A 22,761-nucleotide genomic window follows, 5' to 3' on the forward strand; every position below is an offset into this window, starting at 1 on the left:
AAGAGAAGTTATATATAAAACATATAAAACCCAAAATTTAACATTAAAAAAACAAATTACAACAGTTGCCGAAAAAAAAACATATTACAACAAATTACAAAGAAAAAAAAACATCACAAACATTATAAAAAAAAAGGAAACAAACATTTTATTCAATTCATAGAAACTTTATAATTTATATGTTATTTGGAAGATGTCCAAATTTAGCCCATATATTTTCAATCAAATCAGCTTTTAATCGTTGATTGGTTGGTGTATCCTGAATCCTTCTTCGAGCATCAATTGTATTGCGGAGTGTATCATCTAGACCGACGGAATATGCACCTTCTCCTTCTCCGTCAATAAATTCTGAAATGTTACGCAGACTATATGAACCTCGTTCATTTTCGACAATCATATTGTGGAGTATGATGGAAGCTTTCATTATATTTTTTATTTTTTCTTTTTCCCATAATTTAAATGGATTTTTAACAACGGCGAATCTAGCTTGCAGGACTCCAAAGGCACGCTCAACATCCTTTCGGACTGATTCTTGCTTTTTAGCAAATAGCTTATTTTTCTCACCCTGTGGAAGTCGGATAGATTGAATAAAAGTCGCCCATTTTGGATAAATACCATCTGTGAGATAGTAAGCCAAGTGATACTCTCTTCCGTTGACGTTGAAGTTGACTTGCGGAGCTATTCCGTTAATAATGTCATCAAAAACAGGTGAGCGATCAAGAATATTAAGGTCGTTCATTGTACCTGGAGATCCAAAAAACGCGTGCCATATCCAAAGGTCATATGAAGCTACCGCCTCCAATACAAGTGTTGGTTTTCCGGTTCCTCGTGAATACATTCCTTTCCAAGCGGAAGGACAATTCTTCCACTCCCAATGCATACAATCGATGCTTCCAATCATCCCCGGAAAGCCACGTTCTTCTCCTTCAAAGAGTAGTCTTTGAAGATCCTCCGGTGTAGGGCGTCTTAGATATTGATCTCCAAACAAGTGGATTATTCCGGCAGCAAAACGGTGCAAACATTTTGCAGCAGTTGTTTCACCTAGTCGTACATACTCGTCAACTGTATCAGCCCCACCACCGTATGCCAATTGACAAATTGCTGCAGTACATTTTTGGAGCGGAGTTAGACCAGATCGCCCGGTTGCATCTTGTGTTGGGCGAAAATATGGTACTTCGGTAGAGAGACGATTGACAATACGCATGAACAAGGGTTTGTTCATTCGAAACCGTCACCGAAATAAACGATGCCCGTATGTTGGAGTTTCACTAAAATAATCATTTCAGAGTTTGGTGGCGCCTTCTTCCCGGTTTCTTTCGATAAAAATTCGTTTCTTGCGCTCTTTAGGTTCTGGAAAAATATCACCGTCTTCTTCAGATAAATCATCAAACATGGAATCTAATTGATCATTATCTTCTCTGTGGTAATGATAATGAGAAGAAGAAGCCATCGACAATTTTTGAAAGAGATAAAAATTATTGGAAATAGGAAAAGAGTGAGCAAGTGCATTTTGCAATTGAGAGAAGAAGGCTATTTAAAGAAGTGCATTTCTTCTCCCGTGATACTATAGTTGCAATTGATTTAATCTTGTGACTTTTTCATGTGATAAAGAAACAATTCACATGATATATGCTGACAAAATTTTATGAGTATTTGAAAGTACATCTTGTGATACATTTTATGTTGTCTTGTGACCAAATACACCTTGTGACCAATTTGTGTCACATAATTTTTCACATCTTGTGACCAAGTAGTGTACGACAAAAAAAAGACCAAGTAGTTCACATAAACATTTTTCATAAACATAAAACATTACTTAACCATAAACATTTTTCACAATCCGATTACATCAAACATTACATAAACATAAACATTGTTCACATCTCCGATTAAGTTAAAACATTACAAGCCACAAAGTTAAAACATCATGCCTAGTAAAACATAACCAGCATGCCTAGTAAAACTGCCACCAGAACCAGTAAAGCCACAAAGTACTCAAAAGTGAACCTTGATTTCTCCTTAGCTAAATCACCAACAAGCTTCTCTAGGCTCAGGAGCTTCTGCTCAGTCTCATAGTCACTAAAAAGAGTAAGGTTTTCAACCTTTTCGGCCAGCTGATGCACGTGGAGATCTCTTGCTTTCATCTCTTCCATCACGGCCACATCCCACCATTTAAAAACATGACAGTCCCCGTCGTCTACATTCGCGCAAGTGTAATATCTCCGCCCTGTATCACACACACATTAACACAAAACAATGAGACCACTCTCTGCAGAACACAAACACATCTCTAACACTATCAATATAACCTGGATCGTTGCTGCTGGTAGAGGTTGCAAGGTGTGGCTGACCTCCACAGTAGCAACTCTGCGGGAAGGCGAACTCCACCTCAGGTTGTGGAGGGTACACCACCGGTTCACGAGATAAGCTTAACTCAGCTTGGTCACGTCTAATGAGATCCTCCGTCTCGCTGTAGCCACTGTGGGAATCATTTCCAAAGATATCCTCTGACTCCGATGGCTGGCTATAGCTGTGAAGCCCCATTTGTATCTTTACCTGCAGAAAACAACAGAGATTAATATCACATAATTTTCAGATAATTATGGCATAAGAACAGACATTAATAACACATAATTTTAAACTTGAAAGATAACATATTTTTATTGATTGAAAGATAACGAGTACACATACATAACAGAAAATAAAAAGCATACAAAGCATACTTAAGATACTACAAAGCAGAGCATTGATAAGATAATACAAAGGACAGCATAGTTAAAGCAACACATTAGATCTCGAACTCTTGTTTTCAGAAATACTTGGCAAGAAGCTTATTCTTCACCACTTCCTCCGCCTCAGTTAATGGTTCTTTCTTGGCACAGAGAGTGTCCAGTATAGCCAGCTTGGACAGTGTCTCCTTCTTCTCCAAATCATCCTTTCTCATTGCCCAAATACTCGCATACTCAGCCACGGACTTCCCTTTCCCACCATTCCTTCTTGCCTTAGCAGCCTTGATACCTTCAGGCCGGGTCTCAGCTTCTGCAACATTGGTTTCTGGAGCATTGGTGTCTGGAGCATTGGTGCTTGAAGTTTCTGCAACATTTTTCCTCTTTGAACCGCCAGTAGCTCTAGGAGGGTTAAGGCAACGCCACTTCTGTTCATGCCTAAGCACACACCACGCATGCTCAAGTGTAAACTTGTGGTCATGATCAGAGTAGAAGATGTCATGAGCCTTCTTGAGAACATCACAGTCATTCTCATCACTTGAGTGTTGTCTCTCTGCTGCAGAATACGCCCCACAGAATTTGTTGACGTGCTCATTGATTCTGCCCCATCTCTTCCTGCATTGTTGAGGCTCTCTCTTTTCACCTTCCTCTACTCCATGAGGACTTGCTGCGTAATAGTCCACAACCCTCTGCCAAAACGTCCCCGACTTCTGGTCGTTTCCAATTATCGGATCCTTGGAAGTGTTAAGCCACACACTTATAAGGACATCGTCATCAGCTGGTGTCCATTTGCGACGAACAACACGGTCCACTGGTGTCTCTTGAGATTGTTGTGAGCTAAACGCCGGGATATCTGATTCTCCAAAGTTAACACTCGAATGAAAACTTTCGAAAGGAAAGTTTTTATGGAACACACTACCTTGTTGACTGTGAAGCAGTCCTACGTAACTAGAGGACTGAGATTGAGGATACTTTGGATCCATATGAGTATGGAAGAAGGAAGAGAGTGAGATGATAGAAGAGAGTAGTAGGTGTGTATATTTATGGGGGATGAGATGGGGTTTAATTATAAGCAATTGAAGAGTAATAACTATAACGAGTAGATATAAGCAAGTGGAGAGTAATAACTAACCCACATAATGACTAACCATCAACAAGAAATGTCTAATCTGAAGTTATTATTACACACCTAAAAAGCCTAACCAATTACAATGTAACTATAACGAGTAGATATAAGCAATTACGATTGAAATATAACCCTAACGAATGTAACTATAAGAAGCATCTAGACTAAACCTAACCAATGTAACTATAACGAGTAAAGAGTTATCACAAACAAACCATTATTCTCCTTCACAGTCATATCTATACTCGGCTACATCAACAATATATCTATCAGTCAAGAGTTATCACAAAGAAACCATTCATATCATATCCTTCACAGTCATATATACGAGTAAAGAGTTATCACTAACACTACCATCATATTAAGCATAGACATACATCAACGATACCATCATATGTTTCAACGTTTTAAAATTGTATCATATTAAGCAAAGACATACAAACCGTATATAATTTTCTCAACGTCCAATCTATATCAACAAATATATGGCTAATATATGTTTCAACGTTTTAATGCATATTTATATCTAATATCAACAATGTGATTCAATCATATACGCAGTTTCAGAACAGAGACAATATTATTTTGAAAACAAAATCAGTCATTCAATGAAATCTAAACAGAGTGTTTCACATACCTTGTTGATATAGCCGACTATAGAGAACCGCCGCAGAACCGGAGTGAACCGCTGGAGAAACCGAATCGAACCGTCGCAGAACCCGAACAGAACCACCGAAGAACCCGAACCAAACCGCCGCAGAAGCCGAACCGACTCCCCGCTGAACCCGAACGCAACCGCCGCTGATGCCGAACGCAACCGCCGCTGATCCCGAACGAACAGCCGCTGAAACCGGAACAGATCGAGATGGAGATCCACCGCTGATACCCGAAGCCAACCGCCGTTGAAGTGAGAGAGAACCGCCGCTGAAACCGCCGTAGATCGAGATGGAAGCTAACTATATGGAACTGACTGAGATGGAATTGATCGACATGGGTTTCCAATCGAAGAGATCGAGATACACCAAGACGAAACGGAGATGGAAGAGAGAAGAAACAGAGAACGCCGATCGGTTACTGGAAACGGAGAGAATAAACGGAGAACGATGATTTCGAGATCGATGGTAGCTTCTCGATTTCGTTTTCGAAAAGTGAGAAGAACAGACCGACAAAACACTTCAATCTCTTCTCGACTTCGGTTTCTTCTCCCAATCCCGTGCTCACACGTGCCCTTAAGGGCCACGAAAATCAGATCTTAATTTAGGCCCGTTTGGCATGGCCTTACTCATTTCTGATTTATTTTAAACCCAAAATATATTAAGGGCTGGCCCTAAGGCCACTGATAATGATGGTCTAAGGTAGTTGCCTTTCTCATAACAAGGTGAGCACGCCTCTGAGTATAGATTGGTTTAGTACGTAAGTATTAAATCAGGAGTAATAAAATTATGTAAGTATAGACTGGTTTAGTATTTAAGTACTAGAAAAAAGATCACTAGATTTTTATAGTTAAAAAACTGTCTGAGATTAACTGTCTAACCGATTAAGTTACCAAAAGAAAATTATACTCGAACTAAAATTAAATCGATTATCTTGTCTTATGCAAGATTTAGCAAGCTTTGAACCTGGGCTGGCCGTATACAAGTATTAATAATTGGTCGGTCACGGGAACGAATATTTATTGCTCTGTTACTCTGGGCCTTGGACTGGGCCGTAGAGAAGGTTTAAGCATAATGATTGGTCAGTGAGGGAATCTTCCAATAACAGCCTTGTAAAATTAGCATTTTCTATATCAGTCTCGAGAGAAATCGTCTTACTCCTATATATGGTGTCACTAGTTTCGTACGGCCCTTTTCTTTACTGCCATCTCAGAAGCGTGCAATTTTGTTTTCTCTTTCCTCTCTTTTTTTTTCTTTTCTTTTTTTTTTTCCTTTTTTTTTAGTTGATTTCGAACCCTAAGCTAAGGGGGTAAAGAGAGGTCTTTTCTCGGGAGACAAAACAGATAAACAGTGAGGGAGAAAGAAGGATGCAGAATCAGAGGCTGAAACAACAACAAGCAATGATGCAGCAAGCAATGATGCAGCAACAACATCACTCTCTCTATCATCCTAGTCTTTTGGCTCCTCCTCCTCCTCCTCAGGTTTGATTTTTAGCTTTTTTTGTCTCATTCTAAATTAGGGTTTGTTCTGAAACTTCCGATTCGTGTGTATTTTCCACTGAGTTACATTTGAATCTCTATCATGAAAAGTCTCGAGCTTTCTTTTGTGGGTTAGGGTTTCGTGTTAGTGATTCTTAATTTTTGTTGTGTATTTTCAATTTAATTCTTCTGGGTCTTCGATTACTCTGGTAATGTAGAGTTTCTCGTAGAAAAGGAGTGATTTTGCAATTAACTCGACACTGTTTTGGTTTATGTTTCGTCATTTTCTTCTTCTGTCTTCAGATGGAGCCTCTGCCAAGTGGAAACCTTCCTCCTGGTTTTGATCCCAGCACTTGCCGTAGTGTGTGAGTATTCTGTTTTTTTTTTTTTTGATAATGTTTTTTCTTTCGAGATTTATTTGCAAAATGCTGAGTTTTTGTTTGGGGTGTTTGTAGGTATGCTGGAAACATCCATACGCAGGTCACTGAGGTTCTTCTTCAAGAGATTTTTGCTAGCACCGGCCCTGTTGAAAGCTGTAAACTCATCCGAAAGGATAAGGTGAGAGTTTCAGAAACTTCTTATTTCGGCTGTAACGTTTCCTTATTGTGTCTCTAAATGGTATGTTTCACTCTTGGCAGTCATCATATGGATTTGTCCACTACTTTGATCAGAGATCTGCTGGTTTGGCTATCATGTCTCTTAACGGAAGGCATCTGTAAGCATCATCTGGGCTTGATACTTTATGTTCATCTTGTCAATCTATTTTACATGTTCTATGAGATTATTAATAATACTGGATTTTAACAGATTTGGACAGCCTATCAAAGTTAATTGGGCGTATGCCACTGGTCAGAGGGAAGATACATCAAGTAAGTTCTGATTAGAACAGATTGATGATTACACACTTGTTCTTTGAGAGAGGCCTGAGGCTGAATGAGTTTCTTTTTTTTTTCATGAAATGCAGGCCATTTCAACATTTTTGTTGGTGATCTCAGTCCAGAGGTTACTGATGCAGCACTGTTTGAGAGCTTTTCTGGCTTTAACACTTGCTCGTAAGTTCTTGTGCTTATATCAATTAAGCTTGTTTGTTTGGAACTAAGATCTGTTGTTGGTATGTAGGGATGCAAGAGTGATGTGGGATCAGAAAACCGGACGCTCGAGAGGCTTTGGGTTTGTTTCCTTCCGCAATCAGCAGGTTTTGTAATCGTTAAACTATGGGTGACTTTTTATTTTAGCTCCATTTATGATTTTGTATTGATTTAAGTTGTTAAATGTAATCTGCAGGATGCTCAAACTGCCATAAATGAAATGAATGGTAAGAATGATCCTAATAGCAGCTTTTGTGGTGTGTTCTGTGTTTTGCAGCTTATCACTGATGGGTTGTTAAAATTACTTCGTATCTTATTATAGTTTTGTGACTTTGTCAGTAGTATAATTAATCTATGTTTTGTTTACCTCATCTCAGGTAAATGGATAAGTAGTAGACAAATCAGATGCAACTGGGCGACAAAGGGTGCTACTTTTGGGGAGGACAAACATAGCTCTGATGGAAAAAGTGTCGTTGAACTTACAAACGGCTCAGAGGATGGTAGAGAGATCTCAATCTCAAACGAAGAAGCTCCTGAAAACAATCCTCAGTATACCACTGTGTATGTAGGAAACCTCGCTCCAGAAGTAAGTTTCTCAAACTCTTTATAAACTCGGAAACAGCTCTTTGTGGTCTTTTTGGCACGTGGTGACAGTTAGCCAACTTTGCAGGTGACTCAGCTTGATCTACACCGCATGTTCCATGCACTTGGCGCTGGAGTGATTGAAGAGGTTCGTGTCCAGCGAGACAAAGGCTTTGGTTTTGTGAGATATAACACTCATGACGAGGCTGCTCTTGCTATTCAAATGGGCAACTCTCAGCCTTTCCTCTTTAGCAGACCCATAAAGGTACTAACTTCAACTATGATTACTTAGAACTGACTCTGCTTGTAAATGGGGCTCCCATTTTCATATTTCTTTGATCAATTGCAGTGTTCATGGGGAAGTAAACCAACACCAACAGGCACAGCCTCAAACCCACTTCCACCACCAGCGCCGGTTCCAGTCCCTGGTTTGTCCCCAATGGACCTCTTAGCGTATGAGAGGCAACTGGCTCTAGCCAAGATGCATCCTCAGGCTCAACATTCTCTGAGGCATGTAAATGCAGCTGGAGCAAGTGCAGCTATGTACGATGGTGGGTTTCAGAATGTAGCTGCGGCCCATCAGCAGCTCATGTACTACCAGTAATATACTCTGGTCTCTTTGACCTGATGAGATGCTTTTTTCTATCTATTTTTTTTTCTTTTTCTCTTCCTACTTAATTTATCACTTTCTTGCTTTTTTTCTAGACCTTTTTCAGAGTCTTATGTATGTGTGTCTGTCATTTGAAGTCGTTGATTCTATATATGCTTAGAATGACATGAAATAAAAGGGATGTTTGTTTGGATTCCAAATTTGCTCGGGTCCTAAACATGTTTGAGAAGTGTTTGTGGTTCTGACGTTCTGTAGTAGTAGTAAACTTAATCGAAGTATTGTTTGTTACAGTAAATGTAGAAGTTTTATAGTTTGAAGCAACAGTTTCTTCTAAGTTTTCTATGTATGGTGACTCGACTCTACTTACATGGACCATGTGGGAATATTCTTTGGCTTAACTTGTAATCACGAACTGATGACTTCAGGTTTATACTAAGAAAAGTTTAAATCTTTATAGATTTCAGGATTATACTAAAAAAAGGTTGATTCTTTAATTTACCCATGTTTCAGACAAGGTAACATAACAACAACATGGTGATGATGATCACAGTTCTCTAAACCCATCATAAGCTGTCTACATTTACATATCCCACAAGGCACAACAACAACAACTGTTAAATCTAATGACGTTTTTAATCATATCACAATAAAACATTTGTGTCCAAAATCTGTCAGCTACTTACATCGCCACTATTCTTGACATTGCGATCATCATCATCAATCCTTGTCTTGCCCCTCTCCTCCACTTGACTCTTCTGCGTTATCTCCATCTGAGTTTTCAAGAACTGCATCCTCTGCAACTCCATCTCTTTAACAAACTTCATCCTCTCCTTCTCCAACTCCAACAACACCTTAATCTTCCCAGTCTCCGCCTTCTCATAAGCCTCAGTGAATCCAAGAATCGCCTTGGCCACTTCTCCAACTCCCATCTTCAACCGCTTTGGAGGGAGACTCTCAGCTGAGTGCTCAGGTTCAGGTTCAGACTCAGACTCAGTCTCAGAAGCACTCCGTTTCCTAAAATGCCACCTCATCGGCGGAGCCTCCCCACCACCACCGATCAAAGCCTCGAGCTTATTGAAGAAAGCCCATTTACTAGGCCCATTATCACCAGAAGAAGCGATCTTGGCCTTCTCTTGCTTATACTTCTTCTTAACCGTATCGATCCTGTTTTTTTTTTTTTTTTTTTTTTGAAAACTGGCCTTCATATATTAAAATGCAAAAGAAAATAAAACACATACAAACCCAAGCAGCTTAAGTTTAGTTTTAGCTAATGCCCAGTAAAGCCCAAGAAACACATATTAAAGAACTAAAGCCCAAGTGATGAGAAGCCCAATTGCTAGTTTGATTATGTGGAGTTGAAACGACGATGGAGAGAGGTAGAGAATGATCTAGAGTTTGTTTCTTTGCTTTCTCCGCAAGAGTTCAAGACCGAAGAAACCAAAGCTGCGACATCGCAGAGGAGGCCCGTGGGTTTGCATGTCGAAGGCTCTGGATGCGGTTGCGGACCTGTTTGTCAATAAGGGAGAGTATAATTTCCGGCGATTTGAAGATTTGCTGATGTAGTCGATCATTACGCTCCGACCAGATCCAATAGACCGTCGCTTGCATTGCCAGTAGAGAGAGACGTCGAGAGTCACGATTTGAGTGGAGAGCCTGCAGTTGTGAGACAGTATCGGTCCAGGAAGTGAAAGGTTGAAGGCCACACCTTTGTGCGATTCGGCTCCAGATGAACTCACTGTAACCACACTCAAAGAAAAGGTGATTCCTGCTTTCGTGATCAGTATTACACAGCAAGCACTTAGGATCAACATTTAATCCCCAGCTGTTTAATCTATCTCTTGTAGGGCAGCGGTTAAGCAGTACTAACCAAGTGAGGAAGCTATGGCGAGGGATACCGAAAGAGAACCAGACAATTTTTGCCCAAGGGACAACTGGCTGATTTCCTTGTAGGTAAGTGTATACTTCACCAGTTCTGTACTTCAAAGATAACCTTCCTGCTATTTCCCAATCATAAGAGTCTTCTCCATCAGTTAGCAGAAGCGTTGTTAAGTGGACCTGAAGCGCTAGTTGATTCTCTGATCTTGCAGGTGGGAGGTTCCAGTATCCTGCAGTATGAAGAGAGGCAACCGTGGCTGACAATCGATCCTGTTCTTACACTGAACATCTGTTCTGGTGTACTTGCAGTGACCGCTCTCGTTAACGATCTCAGCCACTTGGTGCCATTGCTGCTGCTTCAGAGTTCCTTTCCCTGGCTCGGCGAACCGATCCCCCCACGCGTCGATTAGAACCTTCGTCGCTTCTTCGCTCCAGCAATCTTCTCTTCCTCCTCCGCCTCCGCTTCGTCCGTTTTTGTTAACGGAGGGAGTGTGAACCGTTAAAGCCAACGGAGACTGAGAGGAGGAGGAGGCCACCGTAGGTAAAATTGGAGCTGGTGACGATGGATTCACGGGAGACTGAGTCTCGTCTCCTTCCTCCATAAGTCAGATCGGAGAAGGTGGAGAGATGTGAGATTTGAAGTTTTGGTAGATCTGAGATTTCTCACCGGCGAAGGGAAGTTCACCGGATGATTATTCTCCGTTATTGACCCGATTGTTTTTTTTTTGTTAATTGACTAAAAGGCCCATTATTCTTTCCTTTATTAACCAAAAAAAGAAGATGAAATAATAGAGACGTGAATATTCGCATTGTATTATGGTAAATTTAATTATTGCTTTTTTCGAACAACTTCTCTTGACTTATTGTTACGGAAGTCTTTAAATTTTTTATTTTATTTTAAATTAGATAACTGATAAAAATGATAAATTAAATTTTACCCATCCCTTTTTATTTTATATATATAGAATTGTATGTATTACAATTTTATATATAGAATTATACATATATATATATATATATATATTATAATATAAATATACTAGCGAATTAAAAAATCAAAATATTTTCTTAATTATGTTAAATACATTGACGTCTGGTTCCATTTGGTCATGTTTTTTTTTTCAAAAAAGACATATCAAGATGGGACCAGACCACATAAATTGGGCATGTTCATATTTGCTTATATGAATAGTTTTGGGGGACACATAAATCGATCGGGGCACACAAATTGATTATGTCCAATTGGACCATACCCCAAAAAGATCATAACCAATTAGACTATCTATAAGGTCCAGAGTCTAGATGTCCATTTAGTATAAATAACCTATTTTTATTGTAAAAGATGGAAATATGTTAAATTTCGTATATATATTATAGACTTGAATTTTATTATTTTGCAATTCAAATTTTTGACGAGGAAATTTGATTTTGAGATTTTGTGATTTTGATGAAAAATATGACTTTCGGTTTCAGGAAAAAAATGATTTTGCGGTTTTGGCGGAAAAATCAATTCTTTTTAGTTTTGGTGGTGAAACATGATATTACAATTTTGGTGGAAAACCTCCGATTTTATAGTTATAACAAGAAAAAAAAACAGTTTTACAATTAAGGGGAGACATATGGTTTTACGTTTTTGGCGGATTTTGTGGTTCTAACGAAAAACATGATTTAACGATTTTTGACGGGAAAACCTGATTTAACGGTGTGATGGGAAACACGATTTTGTGGTTTTGACGGATAAACGTGATTTTACAGTTTTGGTAAAAAAAATACAATTTTATGGTTTTGGCGGAAAACACGATTTTACTATTTTAGCAGAAAAACGAGTTTCTGCAGTTTTGATGGAAAACATAATTTTACGGTTTGACGAGAAAAACTAATTTACTATTTTGACAGATTTTTTGATTTTGGCATTTATGTGACGGTTTTAACGAGAAACACGATTTTACTATTTTAGCATAAAAACATGATTTGCGATTTTGTAAAATGTAAAGTTAACGGAAAATAGTAATTTTATGGTTTTGATGGAGAAAATGAAATTTTGACGAGAAAAAACAATTTTTTTCGATTTTAGTGAAAACTTAGTTTTGTGTTTTTGGTTAAACAAAATAAAATTATAACTTTTTCTAATACCTAAACATAGATATTTTAGCTATTTGAGCTAACCAATATTTTAATGGTCCAGCTAGGTTTTACCCATAAATTCAATTGAGCTTTGCCAGTTGAACCCATTCAAAATTTGGTCTGGTACGAATGCGTTCATATCTATTATTATAAAGAAAAGGTGTCTTTCTTCTCATAGAGCCACGTCACTAATTGGATGCATAAAGGCGAGACACGTGTCTAAACGCACATCACACGCGCGTTTCATTTAAGTACGAGAGGGAGAAGTCGACATGTCTTTTTATCAATGGGTCTCTTCTTGGGCTTTAGTTGCCAAAATGAATTTGTTTTGTTGGGAATTTAGGATTGTATAACATGTTGGCCCATGTAATATAGATATTCATTGTCTTCACTCTGAGATGTCTCCGCCGCCTTCGTTCTTCTGCAGCGAAATCCAAGCGCCGAAAGTTACGAAATTCATTTAACCTAAACGTCGGCTTTAACGTATTCATTATAATCGGCTCTCCACTCTTCTCACGATCTCTTATTCCATGCATCTCCATTACTTACTTCAACCTTTTGTGGGAATTTTCGACTATAAATAGATAAGCCCCTACCCTTGAAATTCATCAGTACAATCCTCTCAGACTTTTGTTTTTTTCAAAACTTTCAGCAATAGGAATGTCTAAGATAGTTTACCTTCAAGTTTGTGTAAAGGTACGAACTATTTTTCCTATCATTCCTGCTTTATAAACAAACCTGTCTAGAAAAATTGCCAATTTTTTTTTGAAACTGGAAAATTACCAATTTTGTGGCTGATTCTTATACAAATCATTCAGAAACTATCCATAGTAGTTTACATATGCTCTTTAAAAACATTGTTTTTACAACATATACATGTTCAGGTTTAATGCATACAGTATACTTGATTCTTTTGTTATTTTCATTGCTCAGTTTCAGTACAACAGAAAAAGCTGCACGTTTATGTCGGCAAATACGAAAACTACTGCGATCAACTAAGATCATTTTCTCAATAGCATCCTCTCAGTCTGTGAAAACATCAAAGTTAATCTGTTTTCTGTGAAATGGCGAACTCATCAATCCTTCTTTCTGATTTGAAGTTTGAATTCCGGATTCTGGAAAGCCAAGAACATCAAACACTGTGGCAAGCTGACGGGAATGGATATGATCCTACTGGATGCAAAGGTTGTTCTATTCTTAAACTCATGTTCATTTCATTCAAAAAAAAAAAAACTCATGTTCATAATTTTATTCAGCTTTTCCAGTGTGTTAGATCCTCATTATCAAGTTTCTTTTTCGGATCTTTGTTGGATATATTTTTGAACAAGTCATTTTGAAACCGTTTATTTGATTATTCCGTCTATTTCACATGTGTTTCAGCATTTATTTTCTTAGTTTTTTTTTCTGTAAACTTGATTATCAGCATTTCTTCTGTGTTCATAAGCTAAAGCTATGAAGACCTTATGTGTATCTGTAGCTCTGACAAGATGTGTATCTTGCTTAATCTTGCCGCCAAGTGTGTGCATATCTTCTCAGTTATTTTGCAGGTTTTAATTTGGAATTTCTTTTAGGTTTGTTTTTACATTTTTATCACTTACTGCTGAATGCAAATATGTTCATTAAAATTGATTCAAGAATGTCAGGAGCCACCTTTCAATACCGAAGTTGCAGATAGAGAACTTTTACTAAACTCTTGAGGATGTTCTGTCTGAAGAGATCAAGTCGAAAGAAAGTGGGACTTGGTCTGTGGATAGACCAAACACTATCTTCGGCTTCTCTCTGTATAACTTGATGAACATTGTGGGGACTCTCGGCCCCTACGCAGCCATCTGCAAGCACGAAGGGTCTAACTTGGTTTTCCCGGGAGCAAGAAGGTGTTGGGAAGGTTTCACGGCGTCGGAGGCTGATCTGATCGCTGAGAAGCAGATTTGGGCTGCGGTTTATCCTTACGCCAAGAACGAAGCGTTTAACAGCAGCAAGGGGAAGATTCTTGCTGAGCAGTAATTGGGATCAAGGAGTATGGATTCAAGGAAGGGAAGAATGTGGGGTGGTGGAGATGGTGAAGGTCAGTTGCAGGAGAAGAAGCTTAATGAGGTTTGTGGTGGTGGTTTTCTGATGTTGTGCTTGGTGTTGAAGGAATGATTGATAGTATGAACAATAGCAAAGAGTATGGCTTTCTTGGTTTCAGGAACTCCAACAACTCTTTTATCTCTTGGATTGATAAGTACAAGGCTTTCAAGATTGTGCCTTGATTCATCTTCTACATAACATACGCTTTGATGTTACTCTGTTTCTTTGTTTCATGTCTATGTTTCTATCAAAATCTCAGTTCTTTGTTGGTTGATATGTTTTTCTTTTCGTTATGTTCTCATCACCACCTGTAAATTATTTTATATCAAAGTTAAAGCTATGTTTTTGTATGCCATGTGAGTTACTTGGGTTGAGTCCAGCAGCAGTAGATCACATGTAGGTTTAACAACAACAGATGAGGGGAAGAAAATTAAAACTGATGAGAGGCAAGAACTGAGAGATAATCTTGGGAAAGAAGAGAAAAATATTTAAAGCATTGAAACAGAGGACAGAGCGTTGAGAGAAGGAAAAAAGAATTAGAGGCTTTTTAGTACAACATTCAAATAAATATGCCTATTTCTAAACAGTAATTATCAACATTATTTTTTCATGTCGTCAAACTAAGTGAAAGAATATTCGAGGAATATTACTTCCGGGAGGACCAAAGATGGTCTACAAGCACCACTGTAAAACTCCAGCCCACCACCGTCAGCGGAGAATCCAGAAGATGTGTGAGTTTCATGTGCAGGTGAATCTGATTCTCTAGATCGATTGAGGCTATCGATTCTTTCTTTATCGAAGCGTTGGTCTGTTCTTCCGTCGAATTTGGTCTTCTTCATTACGGTTGCTCTTTGTTGAGCTTTCCCCGGTGAGGACCTCGCTGTGGGCGTTGAAGAAGTGGATTGACTCATCAGAAGTGGAAAGCTAAATAAATTGAGTATGAGATCTCGTGGGGCAATTGGAGAAAAAGAGTTCATCTGATTGTGCCTCTAGATTCTTGAAGGGATTGAGCTTAGGACGTGTTGATGTATTGTTGACAATTTTTTAAAAAAGTGTTGTCGATGTGGTTCCACTGAAAGTTTATGATATTTGTGAATCTCTCAAGTCTATGTTGATATATAATGGTGGTAACAAATAAGTTTAATTCATTTCATAAAAAAAAAATTAGATGCAAATCTACTTTTAAGACGTTAGATTTGCGTCTAGAACATTTCATCTCTCTCGCTGAAATCTTTATCTACTCTTAATCTTGCAAACTGTTACTTTCTGACATGTTAAAGTCTAAAGATCTTAGCTTTAAGATTTTGTTCACGTCTTGAAGAGTTTCTTTGCGTAGCTGCCATGCAGTTGAAGAACTAGGTTTTTTGGTGATGGTAGTACAACACTTAGGGGAGGCTAAGGAAACTGGAACTGACGTTTATCTTTGTTGTTATTCGCCAAACAAGTCGTTTTGATATTAGATTTTTGTAGTAGCTTGGTTGAGTTGGATTTGAGAGGATGCAAGAACTTGGCAGATTTAGTATTAGTTTCTCTGAACAAAAGCTGTGTGAAGTTCAGGAGTCTAGACATTGCAAGTTATAGATTGATTCTGGGTGATGAATTAAAGGCTTTTGTTATGAAGTCACAATGCTTGAAGAAGATTATAGTCGCAGAGAACAAGAGTATTGAGGCTGCCATGAAATGAGCTTCAAATAAGTTAATAGAAGTTGTTGCTCTTGATTCAGATGTTTTAGAACTGTTTAAGTGAAGTATATATACGTCATTAAGTGAAAATTACCTTATCCTTGGTTTTCAATTTTCTTAGCTCTGTTTTTCTTAACACCTTTATTAGCTCTGTTTTGTTTCAGTTTTACCTTTCAATAATACTACACATTTATAAAATTTGGTCGTTTTAATTATAAACAGGTCCAGCAAAGTGCATATTTTGAGATGATGGTTTAAAGTTATATATTCATATAATCAACTCATGTTTTGCTTCTTTCATAATCGAAAATTCAACAAGTGCGCTTCCAAAACTGGATAATGATATCAACAAGGCCTAATATCAACAGAACGGATAAAACAATTACATAACTGAAAAACTCACCGGTGAGATGATTACTAACTCATGCAAACCCATACAATCTTAATAAAACAAAAACCTATTATTTTACCTACGAATTCAAACTTAAACCGACCAACAACACGAGCAACATTGGAAACCGGCTAAGTTCTTGAAATGTGTTAGCCGACCGCTTCGTTTTTCATTTTGACCTATTTCCGCAAATTACATTCACCAGTATTGTCGACTATAAATCATCTTCAGAAACATTTTAAATAACTCATATCACATGTATTCATCCTACAAATGCTCTCTTGAAATCAATTTCTCGCACAAAATATTTTTAAAAGTCACATCCTTATCAAACACATCACTTCTAAACGCAAAGCTAATATATAACCAGTTGTTAAAAAAAAAACAAAGCTAATATACAACCAAGAAAAGCCAGCCAATTATTATAATCCAAATAACAAATAAGGGATATTCCGCACATATCACTGGCCGACTATTAGTATATAATAAATCAATGAAATTAAATGAGGTCAATGTTAGAAATTAATTTTAAAAATACTTTTTAAAAAAAAAATTACATTAAATTTTTTTTGAAGGTAAAACCAAAATACACTAATAGTCGAATTAATATGTATATTTTAAGTTAATAAAATTTATATTAGATATTTACTTTAACTATTTCAATTATTTTCAAATTAACATCCCGCCCGTAGGGCGGGCCGGCTCTAGTTAATCTATAATAATTTGGACACGTACCGTTCATGGCTAATCTGCCCATTTTACTAATTTGTATATATAAAATTCTGGACTCTAATAAAATAACAGAGAGGAATTTTTACTAATTTGTATATATAAAATTTTAAAATGCTTGCCAAAAAAATGAACAGATAATAAGAAATAAATCAAGCTCCAATGGGCTATAGCGTCATAACTTTATAGGCCCACGGAAATGGACTGATGAGGTTGAAGCATCTTAGAGTGTCAGGTCAGTGTCTATCGTTATTGACACGTGTAATCACTCGCACATTCTAGATTTATCCCTCTGGAACTTTCCAGCTTATTGGTCAGTGTCTATAAGTTTGGAGCTAAGCATCAGTGAAATTCAAAACATATCACAACTCGACAATACGAAGAAGATTCAATCCGAAAGACAAAGAAAATGAGTGCTGTTGCGGTTAACCATTTGTTCGGTTTGCCGGAGACGATCGAGAAGCTGATCTTCCCAACCTCACGCTCCGGTGAGGGTAACGAGACTCGAGGAGGAAGCAGCAACAACAATAACATCCCCATTGACATTCTTGAATCTCCCAAAGAGTACATCTTCTACATCGACATCCCCGGAGTGTCCAAATCCGACATCCAGGTATTGTAATAAACAAACAGTTCACATAGACATGTTGAATCCATATGAACAGGAGCTTATGGTTTTGGTTTTGGATAGGTGACTGTAGAGGAAGAGAGGATCCTTGTGATAAAGAGTAACGGGAAGAGGAAGAGAGAGGATCATGACGAGAGCGAAGAAGGATGCAAGTACATCAGGCTCGAGAGGAGGCTTCCTCAGAATCTCGTGAAGAAGTTCCGTTTACCTGAAGATGCTGACGTGGAGGCCGTGGCGGCTAAATATCAAGATGGGGTTCTGACAGTTACCGTTGGGAAAGTACCGCCGCAGCCACCGAAGTCTAAGACGGTTCAGATCGCGGTTTCTTGAACGGTTTAGAGAATAGACCGGTTTGTGAACGTGTTTCGTAGTTTGTAAAGGTGTTTTTTTGTTTGGTCTGTAACCCCATCAGGGTCTCTTAATGATATTTTAAATATTAATTGTCAGTTAAGAACTTCGTTAAGAAACACGAGAAAGAGTGCTCCAATTCTACTCTCTGAACTAAGCGTTCTTAAAAAAAAACTATGCAACATCTTCCATCAGTTTTTTAAATTTCTTCTCCAAAGAAAATGGCTTTGATGTCATATTCTCAACAAGCTATAAAAAACGAGTACGTGCCTAACCATACATGCTTTATAAAATTTCCAGATCAACAAGAATCTGTATCAGAAAGAAAAAAACTCACGTAGACTGTATATTGGTGGAAGGCAGCTAGTTTTGCATACGACATCGTCAGCTCAAATCCATCAAACGTTACAAATCAAACAAACAATGCTTATTGAATTATATCCCTTTTAGTTTAGTGTATGTTTATGATAGATAATTGTGTTTTTTTCTAAAAATATGATTTGTAACTTTTTAGTTTGTCGATTATCTAAAGTTATTTTTAGTGACCTGAACTGGATTCACAAATATGTAAATAAAATTTAATTATTATTTATGAATTTAGAGCTCAGAGTTATACTCCCAAAAGCTCTAAATCCGAATAAAGTCAAACCGATCAAACAACGTCCATGTAATTTATGCAAAACGAACACTCAAACAGATGTCTCGGTCTGTCTTTATTTATTTTTAGTACAATAGCTCCTTTTTAAGCTTTGATCACATCGTGGTAACACAATCTTAGATGAGGAAGGAGACAGCCTTGTCAACTAGAGAAAGCCATTGATTCTCCATCTCCGACTGCATCTTGATATCATAAAGGCTCTCTATTTTGATCTGCTTCGGGCTCACTGCAGCCATGGCTTCCTGTATCTCAGCTAACATGACTGAAGTATTCAGAGGAAGGACAAGAAGCTCCCTGAGATTGTTCGGTCCAACCACTACCGGATCAGCTCCCCACATCAAATGGCCAACCTGAAGGTTCCCTTCTTGCGTCAAATGCTTACCGTCAAAGAAGAGATAATCTCCAGGCTTAGTGCATACGTTGTTAGTCGAACAACTGGTTCCATTGACAGACCCGGTTCCACAACAAGCTGCCATTCCTGTCTCAAATGCTGCATCGCAAATGGGGTCACATGGTTGAGTGATGTTTGGGACGAAACTAATATTATATAATATGGTTTTGAGCCGGGCGACTACGATTAGACCGTGATTAATCTGAGTTGTTAGGGTGGGGTTCTTAGCCGAAGCTAAGAACCGTCTCTTAAATCTCTTAAATAGGAGACATAAGAGCCGGTTCTTAGACGAAAAGTATTAAAAAAATGTCAAACCATAAGTTAAGAATCCCAAATTAAAAACCCGGGTTAATCATGCTCTTAGGTTGTATTAGAAAAAAAAAACACTTACTGTAGGTCTTGGAATTGATAACTCTGTGTTGGATCGAGCTATAGAAGTCGTAAAACGAGTACTGGAAGCCACTGAGTTGTCTTGAAAGCTCAACCAAGAGCTGCAACAGCTTCTTGTTATGCAAATCCGCCATCTCCGAAGGCAACCTCACGCATTCCTGAACGTTTCCGTTGGCTTGTTTCACGGCTGGTAAGCAACCTAATGGTGCTAAGTTCTGGAACGCGAACTTCCTACCTCCAGACCCGTAAATCACCTAAAATACGGTATATGAAAGAACAAATAAAAAATGATTTAAAAAAAAATTATAAAAAAAACAAAAATGATTTTTAGTTACTAAAAAAAAGACTTGTAGCTTATGTGATTTGTTTTACCTTGAGTTCTGCTTCTATAGCAGTGATGACTCGATTTACAAAAGCTTGTTTCTGATCATCAGATGGATTGGGATTATTCTTGGCGAAGCTCAAGTAATCATCAGAGCCGATGTAGAACAAGTAGACAGCTTCAGAACGGGCTTGAGCTGACCACTTGTTCTTGCTGTCCGAGAACTTGATCACTTGTTGTGAGAAAGTCAACTGTCGGTAAAAAGAGACAGATCTAGTCAAACTCCTTCAAGCGTTGACCTAATCTGAGATCTAGAACCAAACTACACTAGTCTAGATCATTTCTAAAAAAACTGACCGTCTCCGGAGGGGAGCCGAGGACGGTGGCGTCGGCAATGGCGAAGTTAGCTCCGTGAGAGAAGTCCGCCGTGCCCTTGAGAATTGGAGGGATGTGAGGAATACCCATGAAACTAGCTGCTTATTACAAACGACAAGATCAGATTAAAGAATATAAAACTTTAGCCATGCATTTCAAGATTGATCAAGAACATAGTTACCGAGATAGTCGGGAACGATACGACCATCGGACCACCGTCCAGTAGCTTCTCCGACAGTCATTCCATAGGGAGGAAAGCTAGCGTCGACACGGTTCGAAGAGACGAACTGTTTGTTGCCGGCGTCGTAAAGACCGTCGCCGAAGACGAAGAGCGTCTGGGCGAAGGAGACGGTGGGGATGTGGAGAAGGAGAAGTGAGAAGAAGGAGAGAGAGAAGAGGTGAGGTTTGGGATTCGCCATTGAAGCTCTGAGAGAAACTGAAACCGACGCTGCTTTGTTTGATCTTAGTTTCTGTGGACGGTGGTTGTTTAGTTAAAACAATGGCGGAGCCACGTGACCAACGTTTCTATTTGTTTAGAAAATAATTCATATATTTTATAGTATTTACTTTTTTGATGGCATTATTAATATTAACCAAATGTAAATTTATTGAGAAAACCTCACCAAATATAAAATTTGATTGAGAAAACCTCCGATTTTATTAAAATTTGATTTATCCCGATTTATACGATTCAAATAATTTGAACCTTTTTAAATCAGATAAAATCGATCTAAATTTAGTTTATATATGTTAAATTAATCAATAATATTAGTATAGATCTTTAAATTTATCTAATTTCTTTTGGTTTGTATATTTAATTTTGTTAATTCATCACTAATTTTATAATTAAACTCAAAAACTAAAATATCTCTTATAAATGTAAAATATACACAAATTAATCAATAATTTATTAATGTCTAGGTTTTATCTTGCTAGATCCTTCTGGAATTTTTAGATACCACCTAACAATTTTTAAAACATTGATAAATCCTAATATTAGTAATACTTTTAATAAAAACTATAAAAATAGCTCATGTATTTTCTTTACTATATGATGGTGAACATAATTATAAACACCATTAACGTGATTCTTAATTTCATTAGTTTATTTGAACATATATTTTATTAAAATTAATTAATTTTTTACCAAAACATATAGTTTTTTATCAGCCTTTTCATTTATGGACTTTAAACCCATAAAAGTTAGAAGCAAAATATGAAGCTTGAGTCTATTATAAAATACATTGAACCCAAATGAAGCCCATAACACTAGATAAACATTAACGCATGACAAACACGTATGTGATAAATACCCTCACTTACGCCACCTACTCAACATTTATTATAACTACCCCATCAAATCTATTTACTCACTATCTCTAGTTTTTCTTCCTTCTCTTGTTAGCCTCATTCTTTATTGTACGTTTGAGTTATTCTTGGGTTCATCCATTCGGTGAACTTTTAGGTTCACCAGCCAATAAAAATCAAGTTTTTCATAATTAATATCTTCTCAAAAAGGAAACAAAATATCGTCAAGTTATATTATATTTTTAAAATAAATAAAATAAAAACAAACAAAAATAATAGTAGTTACAAAAAATGATTTAAAAAATATATTTTTAACATTGTCAAAAAAAAATAAACCCTGAACCCTAAATTCTAAACCATAAACCTTTAAGTATACCCTAAATCTTTGGGTATACGCTAAACCCTTGGATAATCTTAAACTTTAAACCCTAAATTCTAGTATATGTAAAAAAAATTAGATATTTTAAAGCTGTCATCGAAATACAAAACTCTAAATCTTAAACTCTAAACCCTAAACCCTTGGATAAACCCTAAACACATGGATAATCCTAAATTTTAAATTAAAAACACTAAAAACTAAAAAAATAAATCTTAAAAATACTAAACCCTTAATCTTAATCCCTAAACTCTTTTTAGGATTAAGGAATTGATATTTTTAAAATTTAATGTTTAACTTTTTTAGTTTAGAATTTAGGGTTTAGTGTTTTGATGATGGAGTTAAAATATTTATAGTTTTTGTTTTGCATATATTACTATGTTTATTTATTTTGAACATTTTTTAATTTTAAAAACATAATATAACTTGATAATATATTATTTTTAAAAATTTTTTAAAAGATATCAATTGTAAAATGAGTGATTCCTATTGGTTCGATTAACTTCTAGATCCCGCCACTATACATTGGTTGGATTAACTTCTAGGTCCCGCCACTATACATCTCTTATTTTTTTCTCATATTTTTTCTGATTGGGTCTCACTCTCACCTTATTGTGTACCGACCAGATTTTTTCCAATATATTTATTATTTTAAAATTCATTAATAATTATTAGAGTTAACTAGCTCAATATACCAAAACAAACCCAAAATTAATGATCTACCATGTACAGTGTAAAATTGGGCCGAGAAAATAAAGTGGTGCTAGCGAAAATACTGAAAAACCCTTTTCGACAAAACTATTATGTTAGGTTAGTGGAGCTCGGGTCGG

General features: G+C 37.1%; 7 protein-coding genes and 1 pseudogene across 7 annotated transcripts; 3 read left to right on the forward strand and 5 right to left on the reverse strand.

Moving 5' to 3' along the window:
• Positions 1-560: 560 nt before the first annotated feature.
• LOC130499108 (uncharacterized) lies at positions 561-1,222 on the reverse strand. Its single transcript, XM_056993009.1, has 2 exons — positions 616-1,222; positions 561-565 (listed from the first exon to the last, which is right to left on the reverse strand). The coding sequence occupies exons 1-2, from the start codon at positions 1,220-1,222 to the stop codon at positions 561-563; spliced, it is 612 nt and encodes a 203-aa protein (XP_056848989.1).
• Positions 1,223-1,847: 625 nt separating this feature from the next.
• Positions 1,848-5,559, reverse strand: LOC108822770 (uncharacterized). The gene is made up of 3 exons (XM_056992636.1): positions 4,490-5,559; positions 2,310-2,556; positions 1,848-2,227 (listed from the first exon to the last, which is right to left on the reverse strand). Exons 2-3 carry the CDS (start codon positions 2,542-2,544, stop codon positions 1,932-1,934), a joined length of 531 nt encoding a protein of 176 aa, XP_056848616.1. The 5' UTR covers positions 2,545-2,556; positions 4,490-5,559; the 3' UTR covers positions 1,848-1,931.
• On the reverse strand, positions 2,578-4,499 carry LOC130498884 (glutathione S-transferase T3-like). The gene has a single exon (XM_056992635.1). It carries the CDS (start codon positions 3,707-3,709, stop codon positions 2,810-2,812), a length of 900 nt encoding a protein of 299 aa, XP_056848615.1. The 5' UTR covers positions 3,710-4,499; the 3' UTR covers positions 2,578-2,809.
• Positions 5,560-5,716: 157 nt separating the features above from the next.
• Positions 5,717-8,456, forward strand: LOC108822769 (oligouridylate-binding protein 1A). Its single transcript, XM_018595930.2, has 11 exons — positions 5,717-5,986; positions 6,287-6,348; positions 6,439-6,541; positions 6,622-6,698; positions 6,791-6,852; positions 6,948-7,035; positions 7,103-7,178; positions 7,268-7,298; positions 7,449-7,657; positions 7,742-7,918; positions 8,003-8,456. The coding sequence occupies exons 1-11, from the start codon at positions 5,873-5,875 to the stop codon at positions 8,255-8,257; spliced, it is 1,254 nt and encodes a 417-aa protein (XP_018451432.1). The 5' UTR covers positions 5,717-5,872; the 3' UTR covers positions 8,258-8,456.
• Positions 8,457-8,729: 273 nt separating this feature from the next.
• Positions 8,730-10,884, reverse strand: LOC108820443 (trihelix transcription factor ASIL1). Its single transcript, XM_018593385.2, has 2 exons — positions 10,391-10,884; positions 8,730-9,427 (listed from the first exon to the last, which is right to left on the reverse strand). Exons 1-2 carry the CDS (start codon positions 10,738-10,740, stop codon positions 8,935-8,937), a joined length of 843 nt encoding a protein of 280 aa, XP_018448887.1. The 5' UTR covers positions 10,741-10,884; the 3' UTR covers positions 8,730-8,934.
• Positions 10,885-12,636: 1,752 nt separating this feature from the next.
• Positions 12,637-14,687, forward strand: LOC108822026 (3-oxo-Delta(4,5)-steroid 5-beta-reductase-like; annotated as a pseudogene).
• A 2,615-nt stretch (positions 14,688-17,302) lies between these two features.
• LOC108822139 (17.4 kDa class III heat shock protein) lies at positions 17,303-18,209 on the forward strand. Its single transcript, XM_018595165.2, has 2 exons — positions 17,303-17,748; positions 17,827-18,209. Exons 1-2 carry the CDS (start codon positions 17,545-17,547, stop codon positions 18,091-18,093), a joined length of 471 nt encoding a protein of 156 aa, XP_018450667.1. The 5' UTR covers positions 17,303-17,544; the 3' UTR covers positions 18,094-18,209.
• Positions 18,210-18,675: 466 nt separating this feature from the next.
• LOC108822138 (inactive GDSL esterase/lipase-like protein 25) lies at positions 18,676-20,739 on the reverse strand. The gene is made up of 5 exons (XM_018595164.2): positions 20,429-20,739; positions 20,230-20,345; positions 19,923-20,123; positions 19,552-19,804; positions 18,676-19,259 (listed from the first exon to the last, which is right to left on the reverse strand). Exons 1-5 carry the CDS (start codon positions 20,664-20,666, stop codon positions 18,886-18,888), a joined length of 1,182 nt encoding a protein of 393 aa, XP_018450666.1. The 5' UTR covers positions 20,667-20,739; the 3' UTR covers positions 18,676-18,885.
• Between the last annotated feature and the right edge of the window lie 2,022 nt (positions 20,740-22,761).

Source organism: Raphanus sativus, chromosome 8, assembly GCF_000801105.2.
Source record: "Raphanus sativus cultivar WK10039 chromosome 8, ASM80110v3, whole genome shotgun sequence".
NCBI classification, from domain to species: Eukaryota; Viridiplantae; Streptophyta; class Magnoliopsida; order Brassicales; family Brassicaceae; genus Raphanus; species Raphanus sativus.